At 36.2% G+C, this 23128-nt stretch overlaps 1 protein-coding gene across 1 annotated transcript in view; it reads left to right on the forward strand.

Moving 5' to 3' along the window:
* The window catches only part of IQCM (IQ motif containing M), a gene marked incomplete at both ends in the record, with an annotated part of 298165 nt that overhangs the window by 222582 nt on the left and 52455 nt on the right, over nucleotides 1-23128 (forward strand). Inside the window, one exon of the mRNA XM_081092768.1 lies at nucleotides 15213-15359. Within this exon, the coding sequence (XP_080948894.1) occupies nucleotides 15213-15359 (147 nt within the window). The remainder of the gene's footprint in view (nucleotides 1-15212; nucleotides 15360-23128) is intronic.

Consider the following 23128-nt stretch of genomic DNA (forward strand, 5'->3'; position numbering starts at 1 on the left):
GATAAAAATGCTGAACTCATGAAACTTTTTGAGTTGTTACTCGACTGTAACAATAATTACTCTAGGCACAGACACCATTTAGAATGGTTATTAAATTTGGTCCCTATAACATCATTTTGATCCCAAAGTGAGGCTCTATATTTTATCTCGTCATTTGCTTTCATTAGGATCCATATTTGTAATCACTAGGTTTAAGATACTGATTTCAATCCTAATTTAAAAAAATATATTTTTATTGTTTTAGAGAGAGAGAAAGAAAGATGGAGCGAGAGAGAGACAGAGAAATAAACATTGATTGGTTGCCTCCTGCGTGCACTCAGACTGGGGACCAAACAGCCTGGTATGTGCCCCGACCAGTAATTGGACCTGTGATCTTTTGGTTCATGGGGCAACATTCAACCAACTGAGCCACACTGGCCAGGACTCAATCCTAATTTTGAAATGAGATTTCTGGAGTGTCAAGTGTGTACAAACTAAAAAACTCGATAATGTACATTAGAAATAACTGTACATATCCTCTGTTCTCTGTTAAATAGTTTGAAACCCAGACATTTATATAAATACACATATCTAAACACAGGGCTTTTGCAGGAATATGGACTTATCTTACCTTGACAGCCATGCCTACCTTTTAGCCACCACTCTCTCAGTCACTCATAACTAATGCTAAGTTTTGAGCCATGAAGAAGATTGCATTAAAGTGCAGAAAAGTGCTGCTGCAGGCCTGTCTACAGGTGACATTGTTCACAAGGAGGAGCTGTTGTCACCACAGTGTCTCTTGACTGCTTCTGGGTTAAAGATAAAAAATGAACATGTGGCTATGATCAAATCACAGTGTATTAGGTATCATATTAGCATGCAATGCTTGTAAAGGGTATTTCTAACCCAAAAGAGAGGGGAAAGGTGGTCTTTTGATAAGCTGAAACTCTTAATTTTAATGTACTATAGTCAAATTCATCTGTCTTTTCTTCTTTACTTTGTATTGTTCCTGAAGAGTATCTCAATGCGTTTTCTGAACTACATTATATTAATCTTTCCCTTTTTCCTCAAGACAATACAATATGTTAGGCTGATATTTGTTATCAATTTAATAACTTCTGTCAATGTGCCATGGACCACTAAAACATTCTGCTTATTATTTCTGCCAATCCATTTGATCTTAGAGCTTGCTAATCTGTTTTTCTTTAGTTTCCATATAATTTTTAATGAAACCTTTTTAAAGCCCAATTAAAACAAAACAGAGAGATAGCAGGTCTCTAATTTACTTTATCCTTTAAGCTTGCTATCCTATGAGAGATATTAAATACAGCACAATAGACCACATATGCATCTATAAATTATGTAAGCCTATCTTTAGTCAAGCAATTAATCTTGCTCTTTTGGGAAAAACCCAAGGGGAAATAACTTGAGTTATCTTATATTTCAAGAAACAACATGCACAAAACACTGGAATTTTGCTGTTTAGCCTATCTCAAATGTCAGAAATATATATATCTAAACATCACTTTGCTCCTAAAGACAATTACTAGATTACCTGATTCATAAATGTTTGCTTAGATCTAGAAAACAGTATAAAATGAAGTATTTATAATTATAGAAAAGTATGTTATTTATATATTTATAGAAAAATTATCCCATGAGGGTTTCTTGCCAAATGCCTTTAATTCATTTGGAGAATGAGGGAATCAATATAAATATATGCATGTTTAATCTCTCCTCTTTTCATTGGTAACCAAATTTCTAAATTGGTAGAGGTAGCATTATGTCTAGTTAAAATAGTATGTATGTTACCCATTGAGAGTTTAACTTGGTCAGGATTATTCTGAAAAAATTTTAAAGAATACTTTATTAAATTTAAAACTTAAATTATCTCCTAATTTATCAAAATTCTTTACTGAAAATCTACCAATAAAAAGATAAAATTATCACATTTAAACTTCTCCAAATTATCTCTCAATTTTAAAAATATCTCTGATAATTTAAAATATATATTTTCAAGGTTTCTGTGTATGTTTTCCTATAAGTTCTACAATTGCTTGGCCTATATATTTAAATGAATTCTATATATTAAATGAGTTCTATATACCTAAATGAATTCAATACTTACCAGCTTCATCCTTTTATCTTTCCTTCCTTCATGTTTGCCATGGCTTCTTCACTCTTTCCTTCTTTATTTTGATTTGATTTGACTCTATTTTAACAAAATATAGTAGAATATTTTATTTGGTTGTTGTTATTTGTTTGTTTTTTGTAATTCAAAGAGAGATTGTGGGTTTTTTATTTCCTGAGAATTTTTGTGTGCGTGTGTGTTTATCTTTATACTTGGCTTAATTTATAACTCTTGGATTGCACCTTTTTTTTCCAAAATTTTATAAGTATTCTTCTTCTTTCATTGAATGTTGTTTTGGAAAAACTGAAGCCAGTTATTACTAGCTGTTGGAAATAATTCGCAGTCCCAAAGGATACATTTTATATCCTTAAGTCTAGTTAGCTTGTCATGGTCTTGTTGTTGTGTAAGCTTGACTAAGCTATAGTTCCCAGTTGTTCAACACTAGTCTACATGCTGCTGCAAAGGTATTCTGTAGATGTGACTAAAGTGCATAATCAGTTGATGTAAGTGAAGGAGATTACCCTAGATAATCTGCACAGGCCTGATAAAATTAGTTAACAGTCCTTTAAAACAGAGCTGAGGCATCCCTGAAGAAGAAATTCTTCCTGTGTATAATAACTTCTTTCTATGCCCTCAGAATGCCAGCCTGCCCTTTCTGGTAGCCTGCTCTGTGGATTTGGGACTTGCCTAAGCAGTCCCCACAATTGAGTAAGCCAATTTGTGGCAACAAAGCCCTCTGCCTCTCTAGTTGAACACTGATTGATAAAGGTCATCTAAAAATGTGTAACTGGGTGGGAGGTGAAGGTTAGAAGAATATTGAAGACTCTGTTTGAAAAATAGAAAAAGAAAAGCCTGGATTATCTTGAACAGCCTGTTAGTAGAATTATGAACATTTATGATTCTGCTAAGGTCTCAGAAGGAAGTGAGGAGTATGATAGAGAAAATCTAAATAACCTTAGAGAATATCTAAATCACAAAGAGACTGTTGATAGAAATAATGGAAGTTAAAGGTACTGCTAATGAGGGCTCTGAAGAAAATGAAGGACATGTTATTAGAAACTTAGGGAAAGGAGATCCTTGTTATATAGTGGGCAAAAGCTCAGTGGCATTGTGGTCTATAGCTTATGTAGAAAGTACAAGTTGTATGCTATGACCTTGAACATTTAGCTGAAGAGATTTCCAAGCAAAAGTTTGAATGTGAAGCCTTGTTACTTCTGCTGCTTATAGTAAAATGCAGGAGAATAAGATGATAGAACTGTTACACAAAAAGGAACCAGATGTTTTGGAAAATTCTCAACTCATTCAGAACTAGATATTTTGGAAAATTTTCAATTCATTCAGATTGTGAAAGATACTAAAACTGAGTTTCACCATTAGGAAAATATATAGTAGAATAAAGCTGAGAGTATGGCTGGACAACCTTTTGTTAATAACCTCAGACAGATATAAAAAAATAAAATCAGTTACACAAAGGTTTTTTTATGGAAGAAAAAAAAGTGTGACCAATAGAACCTCCCAGTGACCTAAGCAGAAGTCAAGAATGGGGATGGAATTTTCCAGGAAAGAAGTGTAGAGAAGCCTCATGTCTAATGGAGTGAATCTCCCATACATGGGAGAACTACAAGATTTTTGAGATGTTTATATCAGAAGAACACTTCCAGCTTGAACCAAGAAGGACAGAGAATATGAAATGAAATCATGTTACTAGACGTAAGTTTATAGTCAGGAAACAGACTTATTAAACTTCTCAGCAACAGATCCTCTCTACCCTTCTTGAAAATAGAAACAAAAGAATAAAAAAGGAAGGAAGGAAGGAAGGAAGGAAGGAAGGAAGGAAGGAAGGAAGGAAGGGAGGGAGGGAGGGAGGGAGGGAGGGAGGGAGGGAGGAAGGAAGGAAGGAAGGAAGGAAGGAAGGAAGGAAGGAAGGAAGGAAGGAAGGAAGGAAGATAGATTCAGAAGGCAGAGCTGAAAACCACAGAGGATTTATTTCCAACCCTTGAAATCTAATGTAACTTATAAGCTAGAATTTCAAAAACATTCCTTCTTTTTTCTTTCTACTTTTCTGTCTTGAATGGAAGTGTTTAAACTTTTTATCTTACGCTTGTTTCATTGTTGTATTCTGGGGGCAGACAATTGGTTCCTAAGTTTCAGAGGTCCATAGAGAGGAATTGAACCCAAGATGGATTATACTCAGAGTTTCACTCATACCAAATTGAGAATATTTAAATGATTACATTTGGGACTTTTGAGCTGATGAGATTTTTGGATTTTGGCTTGACACTGTAAATGTAGAGACTTTAGGGGACATTGGGATGGGATGAGTGTATTTTGCATGTGGGATAGACATTAATTTTTCCTCCTTTGGCTCCATCTTAACTGTCATTCTGAGGTGTGGCATGGATTAGGTTTCTTAGTGACGCTTTTTGTTTCTTCTATATTCTATCACACAAGGGTCTTGTTATTCCCCCAAAAGGTCCCTAAAGAGGTCTTTCAAAACTGTGATTCTTCCGTTTAGACATATCTATATCTTGTCTGAAATCTGAGGAAGTTTGAATCCATTTTAGGCATTCTTTTTCATTTAGGTCTGCATTTATTGTTTCTATCAAATATTCTTCAAGGTTATTGGAGTTTGTGGGAATTTCCATGTTTCACTAAGATGTAAATACTAGAGGCCTGGTGCACAAAATTTGTGCATGGGTAGGATCTCTAGACCTAGCCAGCAATCAGGGCTGATTGGGGTCTTCCTTCCCCCCGCTGCCAGCTGCTGGCTGGGGCCTTCCTTCATTCTGCGCCATCCCATGGTGGTCAGTGCATGTCATAGTGAGTGGTCAAACTCCCAGTCAAACTCCAGAGGACCCAATTTGCATATTAGCCTTTTATATAGGACTAGAGGCCCAGTGCACAAATTCATGCATGGGTGGGGTCAGGCTGACCCACCCAAATGGGGGCCAATCAGGGCCAGGCCCGTGGGGGGGAGGGGCCATGGGAGATTGCTGCTGGCCTTGCCCCCCATCAGGGTGGGTGGCTGGCCAGGGAGAGGGGCTGCAGGAAGTTGGCCAGCTGGCCCTGCCCCTGATTGGAGTGGGGAGGCTGATGGGGCCTGGGCTGGCTGTTGGGGGGGGGGGGGGGCGGAGCCACAGGAGGTTGGCTGGCTGGCCCCAACCCCGATCAGGCTGGTTGGCCCGCTGCCCTGGGGCTCATAGTGACCGGTCGTTCAGGTCGTTCTGGTGTTCCTATTGGTGGCATATATATAGATAGATACATATTTTGTTGACAGATTAAAATGTGATTTGTGGGGAGATATCACTGGAGAGAAGAGAAAAAAACTTGCTTTTGCTATACTATCTTTAACCAAATATATTATTACTTGTTGCTATCTATAAATAAATCAAGCCATGAAATTGGACATTTGTTAAATAAGTGAATTTTTTCAGTTATTAATTAGCTTGTACCCAACTTATTAATTAACCTGTACCCAACTTTGTTTTAGAAAGAGTTAATTTTTTACTCTATGAAATAGCATGGTATTATTTTCATCTCTTGAGTCTAAAGAGAGTACTAAGCACAGGAAAGGAAAGATAAATCTTTGGGGAGTTTTCTTAATAATTTTTTGCATGGCAGGCTGAAAGAATTGTTGAGTAAAGTTATGTAGCTAGACCTGTTATAGTCAACTGCCTGTTATTATTATTATTATTATTATTATTATTTATTTTGCTAAGGGATTGAGATAACATGAGACAATAGAACTTAAAATAATGATCTAGTAATCCCAACTTTATCCCCAATATACTTTATAAAACTTATATCACTAATGAATAGTCTAAAGATTGGCTTGATTTCCCCTGGTCCCTAAGGATATGCATACATATAGGAAAATGACTAAAATAATGGCGATCTGTAACAAAAGAAACCACGATGGTTGGGCAATTCAAATTTAATTTAATACTCCAACCTAGGAGGTACATTTTTTATTAAAATACTCTTTCAAACAAAGTGAAAAGAAATATCTTGTGAATTATGTATGGTGAGCCCAATAAAAACTGCCACTGTGCTCTTAAGTTTTATGAATTTTCTGTGCTATTGTATTTCTCTCAAAGTGAGAGCATTTAAACTAAGGTGAGAGGACCATTTATCTTGAATCTGTCAGAGTAAAATCATGTTAATGGATTTAATCTGGCCATCCTAAGACTCAGACCTTCAGAGAAACATGAAGGGCATATTTTTAAAAATAGAATACTTATTATTAATCATAATGCTCCAATCATTTATGAGACAATGTTTGCATTGCTTACAGTACACAGACACACTCACAAATAAGCATAGGTTTTCAAAAGAAAGAAAATGCTCCTCAAATAATTTTATTTGAATTATCCAAAATTATTTTAGTGTTTTATTTAGTTATATGATTTATGTATAGTAATATGATCTGTATTTATCTAACTTACATGAAGACAGAAAAAATAAAAAATCTTTTAGCTTTCATTATCAAACACTTGAAAATATATTTATTTGCTAATAAGCTGAAAAGCAAAAAAAAATATCAACATGAAAATAAAATTAAACATTAGCATATTTCTTTATTGATAGTCCATGTTTATTCCACTGAGGAAGTAAACCTTTTGAAATAATTGTGCTTATGTTATTAAACAATCAAATGATTACAATCCCCCAACTTCCTATTTCATAATAGAATGTTGATTGGATTTGTAAGGATATGTATGAAGGACACAATTTTTACAGATTTAACCTTTGAATTATATAGTGAAGAACATTTTAGAAAAAAATAGCAATATATGCCTGTTTTCATGACCTGAGAGGATTTAAAAATAGGAAAGTTTGCTATACTTTAACACATTTTTAAATTAATTCATTTTCTTAGTATGTAATATTTGCTCTCATTCAAATGTTAATAAACATTTTTTTCTCCTCTTTATATTAAGTAATGTCAGTATTTAATTGTAATATAAAGGAGCAATGGCCCATGCATTTATTTTTACTGGTTATATCATCCAGTGGCATATTGTTTAACTGACTTCTTAATCATTTTGCCCTTTGGTTTTGAATCTCATTGTTTCCCTCCTTCTTCAATGATGGTTTAAAAAGAAAATTTTGTAGATATGGAAATGCTCTAGATTCACATTCCTTTATTCAAGACATATATGATTTTTTATATGGATAAATTGGTATCATTTGAAATTTACTAATAAATAGAAAAAGCTCAGATAAAAATGGCATGACAAAAAAGTATGACATTCACTTTTTTCAAACCAAAGAAAACGATATAGCGTAAACTACTCTAGCTAAACAGGGAAAAATATCAACAGTATAACATTTAGAAATTGGTTTTTATAGTAGGTTATAGATTATTTGAGCACCAGTTCAAACTCACATTTTATAACCCCATACTGAAATCCCCATGTGACTGGTCTTTGGTCCATGAGAGAGAAATGAGCATTTTAATGAATGCATAATATTCACAGTGGAAGAAAACCTCCATTGTCTGTCACCATTGCTTTTAGCCTTTAAACTTTGTGTTTGTATGAACACTATAAAGTATATTCTTTTCCTTGGTGATAAATTTAGTTACATCATAATGCAATAAGTTATTAGGCTAAGGCAGTGATCGGCAAACTGCGGCTCATGAGCCACATGGGGCTCTTTGGCCCCTTGAGTGTGGCTCTTCCACAAAATACCACGTGTGGGCGCTCACGTACAGTGCGATTGAAACTTTGTGGCTCATGCACAGAAGTCAGTATTTTGTGCAAGAGCCACACTCAAGGGGCCAAAGAGCCACATGTAGCTCGCGAGCTGCAGTTTGCCAACCACTGAGCTAAGGTAAAGGTTAGGGTATTTCTGCCCATACTTGTAAATACTTGTTAATAATTTACTTCAACAACAAGGTCTGCCATTCTGTTTAAGTAACCCAAGGTCACTAGTAAAGCTTTGTTAGCCACCTAACTCTTCCTCATACACTTAGGCCTGGCCCTGAACTCAACAATGTACACACATGCCCTTTGGAACTATTGTGTCTGTGCTAGAGTTTGTGTGGTGGAGGGAAGGCCCATTAGGAAAAAACTAACACTCAAAAATCTTGTAAGCTCAAGGTTCTCATCAGTCACTGTAAAGTACTGTTCTTCCATCTGAGATTGTGTTGCTTATGCATTTTTAGTGTTAAAATATCTTTAAAAATAATTTTAGAAAGAAACAATAACAGATGGTCTTTCTTTTTATCATCTTAGAATGGAAAATTGAAAATTCTGTTTATTTCCTAACTAGAGGCCTGGTGCATGAAATTCGCACACAGGTACGGTCCCTAGGCCTGGCTGGAGTTGAGGGCCGATCTGATCTTTGGGGTGACCAGTGGGGCAGTCAGGGGCCCCCGCTGGCACCCACCCTGGCCTGCCGGGTGCCACCTGCTCACCGGCCCCACCCTCCACCACCTCCACTGCTGGTCGCCTCCCTCTGCAGGGCAATCAGGGAGCCCCCGCTAACACCCACTTTAGCTGACCTGAGATCTGCGTGCTTGGGTCAGCTCCTGCATTGAGTGTCTGCCCCCTGGTGGTCAGTGCACATCATAGTGACAGGTTGTTCTACCGGTCGTTCTGCTGTTTGGTCTATTTGCATATTACGCTTTTATTATACAGGATAATTAGTTTTTTAAAAGCAGGTACTAGTTTATTATTTTTAATAGAAAATATTTTACATATCTTAGAGTGACCTGCTACCAATTTCCTATTAAGTACTTATGTTCTAATTGCTTTCTTGGAGAACGTGGGTGAATAAAAACCATGCATATAAGATTGACAAATATTAAGAGTAATAATGATTTCTTATGCTAGGTAACGATGACCACCTAATTTTGGTACTTCCAAAATTTTTTATCAAAGACACACCATTAAATAATGTTAAAATAATCATGGAACTTGAACACTTGCCAAACACAAATAAACTCAATTAGTAAGACCCCATTCATAAGTTTTTAAAAAATCACTTTGATTTTTGAAATGCAAGTAGGAGAACCACTGCCTCAAATATTCAAATTCAGGCTGTGCAGGAGGAAAGCAATGGGCTCTCCTCACAATAGTATGGCTCCCTGCATGGGAGTGGAAGGGAAGGGCATCTTTGGGTTCTCTGAATAGAAACATAATGAGCTTCATTCACCTGAGAAGAAGAGGGAAACTAGAGGTGGCTAAAGAGATCATGATATGGGATTTTATACTAGACTAGAGGCCCAGTACATGAAATTTGTGCATGGGGGTGGGGGCCCTTAGCCCGGCCTGCACCCTCTTCAATCCAGGACCCCTTGAGGGATGTCTGACTGCCGGTTTAGGTCTGATCCTCACTGCTTGCCTGCCTGATCGCCCCTAACCGCCTCTGCCTGATAGCCTGATTGCCCCCTAACTGGCCTCCCCTCCCAGCCTGATCATCCTCTAACTTCCCCTGATTGCCCCCTAACTGCCCTTCCCTGCCAACCTGATCACCCCCTAATTTCCCTCCCCTGCCAGCCTGATTACCCCTTAACTGCTCTCCCCTAATGGCCTGATCACCCCTAACCGCCTCTGCCTCGGCCCCTGCCACCATGGCTTTGTCCAGAAGGACATCCAGAAGATGTCCGGAAGATGTCTGGTCTAATTAGCATATTACTTTTTTATTATTATAGATTACGTCCTTAGCAAACTGATAAGTTATAATCAGTTGATGAATAGTAGTTTTGACCTGATGGCTCTTCAATAGCCTCTGCAAAGTAAGTTCTTGTGGAGAAGACCAGCATCAGAAAACTGCCTGGGAAGAGGTTTAGCTGCTGCTTTTGTGAGAGAAACCATAGTGCTGCCTAGAAGACTGTACAGGGACAGCTGGAGGATTTAGAAACACTGGAAGAAGACTTCCAAGGGAGAGCCTGCCAGGTGGCTAGCATGCCCCAAAGCCGCTAAGAGTCCCATGATGCCAGGAAATGTTTGGTAAAGCAGTGTGACGCCCTCATTAAGAGAATAGGCTTTGAAGTTAGAAAGAATTGAGATTTGATCCTAATGTCATCGTTACCAGCTGAAAAACCCTCTGTAACTTCTCTGTGCCTTGGTATCCTGAGTTATCATATGGCTATGACAATATTTAACTCACTGGATTTGTCAACAAATTTTAGGATTCAATTTAACTAATGTATATAATCTTCTTAGCCCACTGCCTGCCACGTACTAAGCTCCCAATAAATACTACCAATTATTATGTTTATTTGTTTATTAAAAAGCCTTTTATTGACCACTTCTAAATATCAGGCATAGGGCTAGGTGCTATAAGATACAATGGTTAGCAAACAGCCAGGGACCTTACCTGCCTAAAACTAATAGTTTTGTGAGGGAAACAGATCTTAAGTAAATAAAAAATATAAATGATGCAATCACAAGTTTCAATAAATATAATTGAGAAAAAGTAAAGAGAGTGATAACCCTTAGATTTTGCCCTATTTTGTTAACCCTGTGATATATATTTTCATGTCTTATTGTCTGAGATTGAGCCACATTCTATTGTTAATGGCATGCTATAGCTAAATTGGCAGTCCTTTATATTTCTTAGTGGTCTGTAAACTGATGGGGCCATCAACATCTGTGATGTCTTAGATGAAACAAAATATTCTCTTTATTTTTATTGCTAATAGTAATAATAAGGAAAACCACCATAATGCCCACTAGGAGCCTATAAGTGACTGATTAACCAGAAATCTTTTTAAAGTGGTAGAATTCCCCAAGATGTTGATGAATATTCAACAGGAACCACTGACCCTTAGAGCATCCACAATAGTGTAGGAATGACTAGGAAGGGCAATGACTTCAGCATGACCGCCCACCCACCTTTCCACTTGCCTGTCTAAAGCACAAGCAACATGGGGCAGGAGACAAGAAGCTGCTATTATTATCTAAAGAGAATAGAGGCGGTATATACCAGCATCTGTTAAATGAAGGGCAGCATAATGATAGTAATAACTAACGTAAGTAATGCTGACCATAGATTAGGTGTTCTTCCAATAACTTCACTTCTGTTAACCCATTTAGTCCTCATGACACCGTATTGTGGAGATATTTCGTGTGTGTGTGTGTGTGTGTGTGTGTGTGTGTGTGTGTGTGTGTTTTGGGTCTTGGGGGTTGTGTGTGATACTGGGCTGAAGAGAGGTTAGCTAACTTGTTTCAGGGCACACAGCTTGTAAACGGGAGATCCAGATTCACACCCAAGCAGTGAAGCTCCAAGGCCTCTGCTCTCAACCACTGCTGCTACCTCTCAGTGAAGAGAATGAACCACTTGGCCACCAGGGAGCGATAGAGAGTAATAGATATTTCGTGTGAGTTTTTGCCACAGAACCACTTAGACACATACATCTAAGATCTTCAGATTTTTACTACATATGTGGCTTGGGGAAGAAAAGATAAGGAAGAGCTCTTAATTTTTTGAGTTCTTAGAACAGAATTATTACATCTAAATCCAATGTGGCAATATTGACTTAGCAGTGTCTTAAAGGGAATGTACTCCATAAGTAACAAAAATGATCAATAGGAGCAACAAAAATCAAATTCCTGTTTTTATCTTGGGATGACATATGCAATAAAATAAAAAGAAGAGAACATGTTTTGCAAGCTGTGTTTTCTAAAGTGAAAAATGCTTATTTGTAATCAACTTTGATCTTATAAGAGAAGTAAAATCATTCAAATGCCATGATGCCTTGTTTATATATGTTCCAAGGCTCTGTTTGTGTTACCTGATGGCAGATGGTAGCATTAGCAGAACTCTGATCTAGAAACCTTCAATGTGTGTTTAATGCTCGAATTATCACTATATTATGTTATCCTAGGAAGTTCAACACTCCACCAACTTCATGTGTGTCTATTTAGTCTTCAGTCAGGATTAGCCAGTAAGAGAAAGTGACTGTTCCACATTTACAACTATGTATATTTTAGTGTAGGCATTTTAGTTTGCCTGAAATGGGAATATCTGCCTTTATGGAAAATACAGTGCTTTAAAACTAATGAACATAAATCTAGTTTATTTCCTAACTCTCATAGTTATTCTTCTTTTATTATTAAAACTAGAGGCCTCTTGCAATCCAGGACCCCTTAGGGGATGTTGGAGAGCCGGTTTTGGCCCAATCCCCATAGGCCAGGCTGAGGGACCCCACTGGTGTACAAATCCGTGCACTGGGCCTCTAGTATCCATATAGGATCTTTGGTTAATCTCTTCCCGCCTTCCCCAATCCTCCCGCCTTCCCTCTGAGATTCATTAGTCTGTTCCATGTTTCCATGCCTGTGGTTTCTGCTCCTGCATTGAGCATCTGCCCCTTGGTGGTCAGTGCATGTCATAGCTACTGGCTAGTTGGCCAGCCAGCCAGTCAGCCGGTCACTTAGACTTTTATATATATAGATAATTTACTGGATGAAAACTAGTAACACATTTCTCTACTACTTGTGGACATGGTGGTATAAATGTTTTATATATCTTATATCATTTAATTCTAACAATAACCATACGAGGTCAATATTATCACCTCAAGATAAATTGACGCGTTTAATATTTCACAGGATGTTAATAGTGGTTCAAAATATAGACCCCGAATCTGTCTGTATTAGTCAGAGTCAAAATAGGAAATAGAAAAATTACACAGTAATTTGAACAGGTAAGGTTTAATATTAAGAATTATTAATTATGATAGGGATTAGAGTAACTATGATTGACTACTAAGGATAAAAGGAATCCTAGGAATTGAGAAGAGCTGACTTAGGGAGTGGTCACTATCTCTAGGTCAGAGGCAGAGCACCTAAAGAAAAAACACATTTTAAAGAGCGCCCCTACCCTCACCGTTCACCTGGGATCCAGATATTCTTGGAGAGGGCATAGCTGTGATCCAGTGAACGGCAGGGAAGTTCACTCACCCTGCATGCTGGTAAGACTCACAGGGAAGCCACTTTCTGGGGTCCTGGGGAAACTGTCCAGAGGAAGGTGTCACAATGTAGAACCCACTAGGAACTCATTCATGGGGAAGGTTTGCACCAGAGAACTCACTAGGAAGTTCCCCAGATGTGTATGTAGGGAGCCCTAGGTGCAGTCAGGTGACATGGCCAGAAGCTACCCTGCACTGCTGCCCACTGTGCACTGTCGGAGCAGGCCAGGGGAGCACCCAGCACCAGGAAGAGTCCTTTCACTCTCTACTTGACATTACCCTCCACAGAAGATGCCTAACATTGTGCCATATGACAAGGGATAAATGCCCTATTCTCACAAGCAGGACAATGAAGGTGGATGTGGAGTGAGGCAATAGGTCAGTGATGGCGAAGCTATGACACGCGTGTCAGAGGTGACACGCAAACTCATTTTTTTGGTTGATTTTTCTTTGTTAAATGGCATTTAAATATATAAAATAAATATCAAAAATATGTCTTTGTTTTACTATGGTTGCAAATATCAAAAAATTTCTATATGTCACACGGCACCAGAGTTAAGTTAGGGTTTTTCAAAATGCTGACACGCCAAGCTCAAAAGGTTCATCATCATTGCAATAGGTTAAAACCTGTCATACTGCCCACCAACAAATCTTTCTTTTTTTGGTTAATCCTCACGTGAGGATATTTTTCCATTGATTTTTAGGGAGAGTGGAAGAGAAAGGAAAAGACAGAGAGAAACATCAATGTGAGAAAAACACATCGATTGGTTGCCTCCCGCACACCCCCAGACCAGGGCCTGGGCCAGGAAGAAGCCCGCAACCAAGGTATGTGCCCTTGACCAGAATTGATCCTGGGACCCTTTGGTCTGCAGATTGATGCTGTATCCATTGAGCCAAACCAGCCAGGGAAAAACTTTCTTTCTTTTTCTTTTTTCTTTTTCTTTTTTATTTCAGAGAGGAAGAGAGAGGGAGAGAGAGATAGAAACCTCAATGGTGAGAAGGAATCATTGATTGCATGTGCCCTTGACTGGAATCAAAACTGGGACCCTTCAGTCTGTAGGCCGACACTCTATCCACTGAGCCAAACCAGCTAAGGCCAAAGCTACTTTCTTAATAATTCAATTATTATGTTTTACTGCCTTTACTTATATGCCACAAAATATGATATTTAATAAAATAAATGGAAATAAAAAGGAAGGAAGGAAGGGAGGAAGGAAAGAAGGTGCAACAGAATTATTCATGGAGATTCACATCAGTACTTCTTTTCCTTTAAATGTGTCTAGGTTAATCACATTGACTGAAAACTGTTCATGAGCCTGCCTTATTGAATTTTAGTACAGTGGCTTATCAAGCACACACTGAAATTATAAACTGGAGGCCCAAAGGCCATAAACCAGAGATTTTTTCCGTCTATTCAAATTATTTTTTAATTCTAGTTTCCTCATCTACTTGTTAATACAGGTCAGTTTGGTTGACAAGCTTTTGTTTGCAAATAAGAGCTTCCTTTGCTAATTAAAATCCTAATTGCATCATTTGTAGACTAAAATACTTAGGCAAGTTATTTAATTTATCTGGGCCCCAAATTCTTCATGTGAAATGGAAATTATAATAGGATCTACCTTATAGATTTACTTTGAAAATTAAATGTTATAATCTTTTAAAGCATTTGGAAAACTCCTCAGTATATAGTGCTATATAAATATTTGTATATGTATTACTAGATCACAGCCTAGGAATATTAATTCTTTTAGCAATTTCAGTTTATAGAACTCTACATTTACTCAACATTTTTGCCTAGTTAATCAGATTTCATTGTTTAATGGCAATTACAAAATATATAGGGTTATGCTATAGTACATAGAATATAAATGCTGTTCATTGGTATCTTACTTTTTTCTATAGCTACTAATAAAACTGCTTTAACTGATAGTGTTTGAAGATCCTGTTAGTAAACCCCTTACTTCTTAATTTTTGCTCAGAATGATCTGAACAGTAAGGTTTTTGGTGAAGTATCTTTGGCTATAGAAAACCCATGTTATTAACATAATCATTAGCACTCAAATTATTAAATAGTTTTAATTTGCATCCTTTAAAAGAATTACTTTAGTCATTTTGTAAGAAGGTCTAAAAAATTAATATCCCCCTTCTTTTTTTTTTTTTTTACAGATGACCGTGAAAAATATTCTGAAATCGTCACGATGTCCAATGCTGTTGAAATGTTATTTACACTTTATCCTCCCAAAGGTGCCCATGTGAAAGATAATAGGCGACTTAGGTCAACTTGGCTAAGACCCACAGTAGATGGGGAAGAAGGCTACAAATATATAGGTAAGATACTGAACCATATTATTTCATTTTATAGTGAAAAAGAAATGATTCTTTATACAACTCTAATTTGTCACTTAGATAATATGAGGTGATACATACTCTGTATAACATATTCTCTTTAGTTCTAAGTATTATACCTGCATTTTAAAAAGTGGTTGCTTTATACTTTGGTGCCTCCACTAGAATAATGGAACCATACTGTGTTCATCTGTTCACAGTATGAACACTTGAATTGTTGTTGTTTCAAAGTGATTCTACAAGGAAAGTTGCTATTAACATTTATATATTGAACTTTGTTTAGAAATATCTTTGCTTTTCACTAAACTGTTTTCTAAAGTGGTTATACCATTTCATAGTCTTCCTCAGCAGAAGCGTGAGAGTTGCAATAGCTCCACAGCTCCATCAATACTTGGATAAATCAGTCTTTCTAATTTTAGCCATTGTAATAGCTATGAATTGGTATTCCATTGTGATTTAATTTGCATTACTCTCACTGATATTAAGCATCCCTCCATGTATTTGTCATTTGTATATCTTCTTTAGTGAAGTGACTGATCAAATTTTTATCAAGTGTTGAGAGTCCTTTAATCATAATTGCCAAAAGCTGAAAACAGCACAGATATTCTCCAACTAGTGAATGGATAATCAAAGCTTGTTAAATCTATACAATGAAATACTTCTGAGAAGTGAAAAGGAATGAACTGTTGATACACACAACAGCATGGATGCATTTTAAATACATCACATCATGTGAAAAAGGGCCTAGCTCAAAAGCTACACATTGATTCCATTTCAGTGACACTTCGGAAGAAGTGAAACTCTAAGGCGAGGTGGAGGTAGGCCAAGAGTGGAAAATGGGGGACATCTGTAATCGTGTCAACAATATAAAACAAACAGACAAACAAATATAAGGCCCTGGCTGAGTTGCTCAGTTGATTGAAACATGGTTTTGTGTACCTAAAGGTGGCAGGTTCAATTCCTGATCAAGGCACATACCTAGATTGTGTAGTCAATCCCTGGTCAGGGTATGTATGGGAGACAACTGATCAATGTTTTTTAATTTAAATTTAATTTAAATTTCCTTCCTTAACCTCCCCTCCCCTTCCTTCCCCTCTTTTATCTCCCTCTCTCTCTTGATCATGGCAGCATTACATGGCTCTTGACTAAAAATTAGTCAAAACAAACTATGTACCAAAAAGAGTGACTATTACTGTGAATAAAATTTAAAAAATAAATACAAACTAAAAAGAGAAAAGAATATATATGAATAGCAAACAAGTTAAAAAAAATTGCCCTGTTATTTATTAGTCATTAGGGAAATGTAAATTAAACCACAATGGGATACCACTACACACCTACTGTAATGGCTGAAATGAAAAAGACAACAGCACACCAAGTGTTGACAGCGATGTGCAGCAATTGGAATTCTAATGTTTGCCATTGCAAATGCAAAATGGTAAAAAACACTTTGCAAACTAGTGTGACACTTTCTCAAGAAGTTAAATATATACTTTTTATATGACCCAGCCCTAGCACTTCTAGAAATCTGCCCAAGAGAAAAGAAAGTATGTGTCCATATAAATACTTAGGCATGAGTATTTGTAGATACATTTTTGGTAAAAAACCCAAACTAAAAACAACTCAAATGCCCATCTACAGGTGAAAGGATAAACAAAATGTGATGTATCCATGCAAAATACTACTCAGCAATATAAAAGAACAAACTATTGACACTATTGATGCACATATAACATGGCTGAATCTCAAAAGAATTATGCTGAATGAAAGATGCCAGATTTGTTTTTTTTAAAAAAGAAGTGCAAGTGTATGATTCTATTTACATAAAAGTCTAGAAAAATGCAAACAAACTAAACCATATGACAAAAACACATCTGTGGATATCTGGGAATGGGGGTTGGGAGTAGAAGTGAGACATGATGAATTCTAAAATGTGGGGGTCACCGAAACCGGTTTGGCTCAGTGGATAGAGCGTCGGCCTGCGGACTCAAGGGTCCCAGGTTCGATTTCGGTCAATGGCATGTACCTGGGTTGCGGGCACATCCCCAGTGGGAGATGTGCAGGAGGCAGCTGATCGATGTTTCTCTCTCATCGATGTTTCTAACTCTCTATCTCTCTCCCTTCCTCTCTGTAAAAAAATCAATAAAATATATTTAAAAATAAAATAAAATAAAATGTGGGGGTAACAAATATTTATGATTTTGATTGTGGTGATGGTTTCATGGATGTACACATATTTCAAAATTCATTAAATTATCTGCTTTAAATATGTGCAGTTTTCATGTGTACTTTAATATAATAATAAAAATAAAGCTGAAAACATAAATTTAAAGATCCAAGATAGTGAAATCTGTATTTTGAAATCTGGTCAGGGTACATACCTAGATTGTGGATTCAATTCTTGGTCGGGGTATGTACGGAAGACAACTGATCAGTGTTTTTCTCTCACATCAATGTCTTTCTCTGCAAATATTTTTTCAAGATGATCTCTAAGTTTTAAAACTAGCATTTTATGTATTTATTTATTTGTTTATTAAATCTTTATTGTTGAAAGTATTACATATGTCCCCTTCTGCCCTCTCCCCCCCACCCCACCCCCACTGATTCCTTCTAGCATGCCTCCACCACTTGCCCCTGGCCTTCACCACACTGTTCTCTGGGTCCATGGATTATGGATATATGCATGCAACTTCTTTGGTTGATCTCTTCCCACCTCCTACCTACCCCTGTCCTCCCGTCTGGGAAATTTGTATTTTGATAATATTTTTGCAAGATGATTTCTCTTTAAGCTTTAAAACCAGCATTTTAGAACTTACTACAGAGCCACAAATTTAATGCACTCTTATTGGGCCAGTAAATATAAAAGTATATTTAAGTGCTCTGTTCTAATAGATAGCCTAGAAGAGAGGGGAAAGAAAATTGTAAAAATGAATGTCAAAGTCCTTAGGTTCTATAAAATGGATCAATACTCTGGTTGCAATTATTTTCTCTTTGCAGTTTGTTTTCTACCTGAAAATTACCAGAACATGAACCATATCTTTTTTTTTTTAATTGTTTTCACTGTTTAGAGCCTGTTTGTGAACATTTGGTTCGAAAAAAATAAATATAAAGCCTATATGCATGTGGCATTACATTGTGACTTGAGGACTCCATCTTTGGAGGGTTTAAACTTATATTTTCCCTTTTTAGCAAGTGACCACCTCTTTGAATTACAGTTGTTATTAAATTGATTGACAAGAGAGTTTGCAGCATTTGCCTTGAAAAAGATCAGTCTATTACACAGAGCGCTCTCTGAAACTCAGTAACTCCTTGACTATAGCATTTTAGTGAAGATAGCTCTGGGAATTTATTATGTGCTCCAACATTAATACTCCACACTGTAGGGCCTCCTGTTTATTGATTTCACTCTGTAGATTTAGAAATGTATCATCAGCAAGAACTGAGGAGTAGTTAACAGAGTTACTGAATGCTCCATAAATGGCATGACTTTCTAACAACTTATATAGTTTTAGGGCCAGGCATGCTGTAAAAATATTCAGTAAATTCCATAAGCCCTAGCACGGTAGCTTGAATATAACTGGAATGCCACGATCATCATTTCAAATTGGTTAATAGGCACAAAGTTTTTCTTCTGAATCATATAAAGTTATCATATCATCTTAAACACCCACAATATAAAAAAATATTTTACATATTTTTTCCAGGAACATTGGCCTTGTCAAACTTATTTTTGGAAAGGCTATCATGGGAAGCTCATCTTTTAACTTGTCTTTGGTCATCCTTCCTTATCTGCTGTCTTTCCTTGAGTTCCCCTGGTTTTCTGGCTTGTCCGAAATACACTGAACTTGTTTCTCTCCTCCATAAAGTTTTTGTGACTTTGGTGGATTTTCAACCTGGAAGCTTTAGATTATGTTAAAAAACTGGATTTGTAATGGGAATACCTTGAAAGGGGTAGGTCAGCCATTTTCTTTCAATGGAATCATTTAGGGAATACACATGAATGATTAAATTATTTAAACTAATGGTCCATTCTTGACTGAAACCATGTTATTGTTTTTCTAATTTGTCCAGATCCTGAATAATGAGCATAGACCTCTAATTTCCTAGCACTTATTTTTCATATATCATTTACTTGATATAGTAAATTTTCTTTACCTTTATAACATATGGTTATTTCAATTTATGTAATTAATACTGGAACTGATTTCCTGGCCTAATCACTGTTTTGCTGCCCGTTGAAAAAAAAAAAGTATAAGGTGTCTTTTTATGGCATTGACTTTATTCTGCTGCTTTCAGGCAAGAGCTGATGTGCATTAGCCAAGCGATAATCCCATCTTTAAAAATTGGCAATTTCGCAATTGTCCTTGACAGTCAAGACTGATAGTTGATCATTTCCTCTCTTAGAATTTTCTAATTTGCAATATAAGACTTTCTTTTCTTATGTAGCATTCGTTACAGTTGTAACTTTTTCACAATCCACAAAATAAAGGGTATGCATTGATTAACAAGAATCTGTCTTTTCTCTAAAATTGACCACTTAAAATATTATTCCTCAGAAGCCCTCTTTCTAATCCTTAAAGTCTTTGGAATTTCTCTCTAAGTATTTCTGAAAAATTCTAATTTCTTTTAAGTTATGGAACTCAAAATAAGATATGGTAATCAAATATGTTGGATTTATTGTGGATATAACCCAGCTGCTACATGTTCTGCTTTATATTTTATACCTTTAAAAACTTTTCATCTCAGCAGTTATTTAGATTTCTATTCATCATTTTATCCTGTCTTGTCCTGATTTTTCCTTAGAATATCAACATTTATTACTCTTGTCACAACTAAGTTGTTTTGAATTCATTCTTTGAGGATTATCCTAATCTGAAAGAAGCTCCATGTATTTTACTTTTTATTTATTTATGGTCTGCTGGTGAAGTATCTGCTTGCTTGAGGAAAATAATGTAGTCATTGAAAACTATATTTTAAATTGAACTGGACTTGAAAAGTTTCTTGGCTATATACCTGTTGCTCTCCCTTTTTACCAACTATAAACTGCCAGCAGCCTTCACTTACATGTTCTGTAATGTCCCTTTGATTTTCTTTGTTAAGGGCATCTTTATCCAATCATTTGTTAATTAACACTTAGGTTACTTCCATGTCTTAGCTATTGTAAATAATGCTGCAATGAAAAGGGGGATATATATATATATATATATATATATATATATATATATATATATATATTTCATATTCTTTGGATAAATACCCAGAAATGGAATTGCTGGACCATACGGTAATTCTGTTTTTATGTTCTTGAGGAACTTCCATACTGTTTTCCATAGTAGCTGAACCAACTTTACATAGTACATAGTCTTGGCTTTGCTCAACATTTATTCCAACACTTGTTTTTTCTTGACTTTTTGATGCTAGCCATTTTAACAGCTATGAGTTGATATCTTATTGTGGTTTTGATTTGAATTCCCTGATGATTAGTGATTTTGAGCACCTTCCATCTACCTGTTGGCCATCTGTATGTTTTCTTTGGAAAAATATCTATTTATACCCACCTACCCATTTTTAAGTTGAATTTTTATTGAGTTGTATATATTCTTTATAAACTTTAGATATTAACCCTTATCAAATATATGTTTTGCAATTATTTTATCTTATTTGTGTGTGTGTGCATGTGTGTGTTTAATATTTTTATTGATTTTTTTACAGAGAGGAAGGAAGAGGGATAGAGAGTTAGACACATTGATGAGAGAGAAACATCAATCAGCTGCCTCCTGCACACCCCTCACCAGGGATGTGCCTGCAACCAAGGTACATGCCCTTGACCAGAATCGAACCTGGGACCCTTCAGTCCACAGGCCGACGCTCCATCAACTGAGTCAAACCAGTCAGGGCTATGAGTCTGTTTTTATGAAATATCATACTGTTTTAATTATATAGGTTTGTAATATAGTTTGAAATCAGGATTCTGATGTCATTAGCTTTGTTTTTCTGCAATATTGCTTTGGTTATTTGGGGTATTTTATGGGAGACTCCTTTTAAGACAATGGTTTTATACTACTTGTTGTAATATTTTAAGCAAAAAAAAAAAAATCAGACCAAAAAAAGAGACTGGTTTTATAAAGTGTGATAAATTGGACAAAGAATATACAATAACAAGAATAACAAAATATTATACATTTATATATGCATTTAGAATGAATACATAAAATAATTTTAACATGTTATTCTCATTTGTATATAATATAAAAGGATATATAATTTCTAATTTTATAAAATTCATATATATAGTTTAACATGTTATATAGCAGTTCTTAGTATCTACTACTATTGTTATTTTGGTGAAATGGCATAGTTAACATAAAGTTAAGACATTTTCATAAGACTAAAGGCTCTACATTTTATGTGATTTTCTCATTTCATCTTCATAATCTATATGATATATGCTATTATTGAACTCATTTCGGAAAGGAATCAGTATGTCTGGGAAAGGCTAAATAACTTGTCTGAGGTCATCCAGCTATTGAAGTGGTGCTACCAGGATTTCAGCTCAGATATTCAGCACCTAGAGCAAATTCTTACCATCTTATTGTATACTACAATAAATATGGTAATTTATTTAGAATAATCAAGAAAATATTAAATTATAATAAACATTCTTTCAGAATTCAGTGATGTGTGTATAACAAGTTATCTTAATGAAATAATACTTATAGATTTATGTACAATAACAGCATTATAATTACTTCAAATGTTAAAACAATATAAATTCCCAGTAGTAGGAAGCTGGTTAATTAATTATGATTCATGAATAATATGGAATTCTGTATGACTATTAAAATTATATTTTGAGTATTTACTTTTAGAGAGATGGAAAATACATTTTAATGAGAGAAGGTTATAAATAGCATGATGTGTATACTATATTCACATAGTTGCATAAAATGAGTGTAAGAATATACAAATTTTAATCTCTACATTCTGGGAATCCATATAATTTCTTTAACTATTTTAGTGTGTGCTGGGTTTCTAGTTCCAGTATCTAGAAGGGTTCAGGAATCTGGAGAAGGCTGTGCATAGATGATAAATAAGAGTCCAGAGACTAATAAAGAGTCCAAAGATAAGATGTAATTTTGAAAGGCATTGGGGGTCAGAGGAGCTTAGCTAAAGGAGCTAAGATCTAAGGTCTTAGATTCTTTCCGTCCCCAGGACCCCATGCTTTTTATTAACACAACTTTTCCTGAGGCGAGGCAGAGATATACACTTCAGAGGGTCAGGGTTTGGTACAGAGTCCATTGTCAGAATGGGGAGAATTAGCCTATGGCTGTTCAGGTGTTTGGCCAGTAGGAGGCAATAACATATTGATTAAGATGCCTTTTAGCTGTCTGGCAGCCAAGAATAATCCCTTTTCAGTTTTGGGGAAATGCCTTCAGCCATTCCAACAGGTGACTACATATGTGACTCAACCCTGTTGAGTCCCCAAGTCTCATCAACCTTTTGATGAAACTCTTGAAATTATGACATGCTGGAATTGGTCTCTGGCAAGTGTGGTTGATTTTTCTATTTTCTATACATTGTACACATTTTACTATACATTTCTTGTCCTATCTCATAAAAGAGTAATATGTAAATTAACCATCACTCCACAACAAAGATGGCGGTGCCCATAGTGGCTGGAGCAGGAAGCTGGCGGCGTTGCCCCAGCAACACGAGCCCAGTGTTGGCACCCCGGCCATGTGGAGGGAGGG

This window comes from Myotis nattereri (genome assembly GCF_964212035.1).
Source record: "Myotis nattereri genome assembly, chromosome: 5".
Taxonomy (NCBI): Eukaryota; Metazoa; Chordata; class Mammalia; order Chiroptera; family Vespertilionidae; genus Myotis; species Myotis nattereri.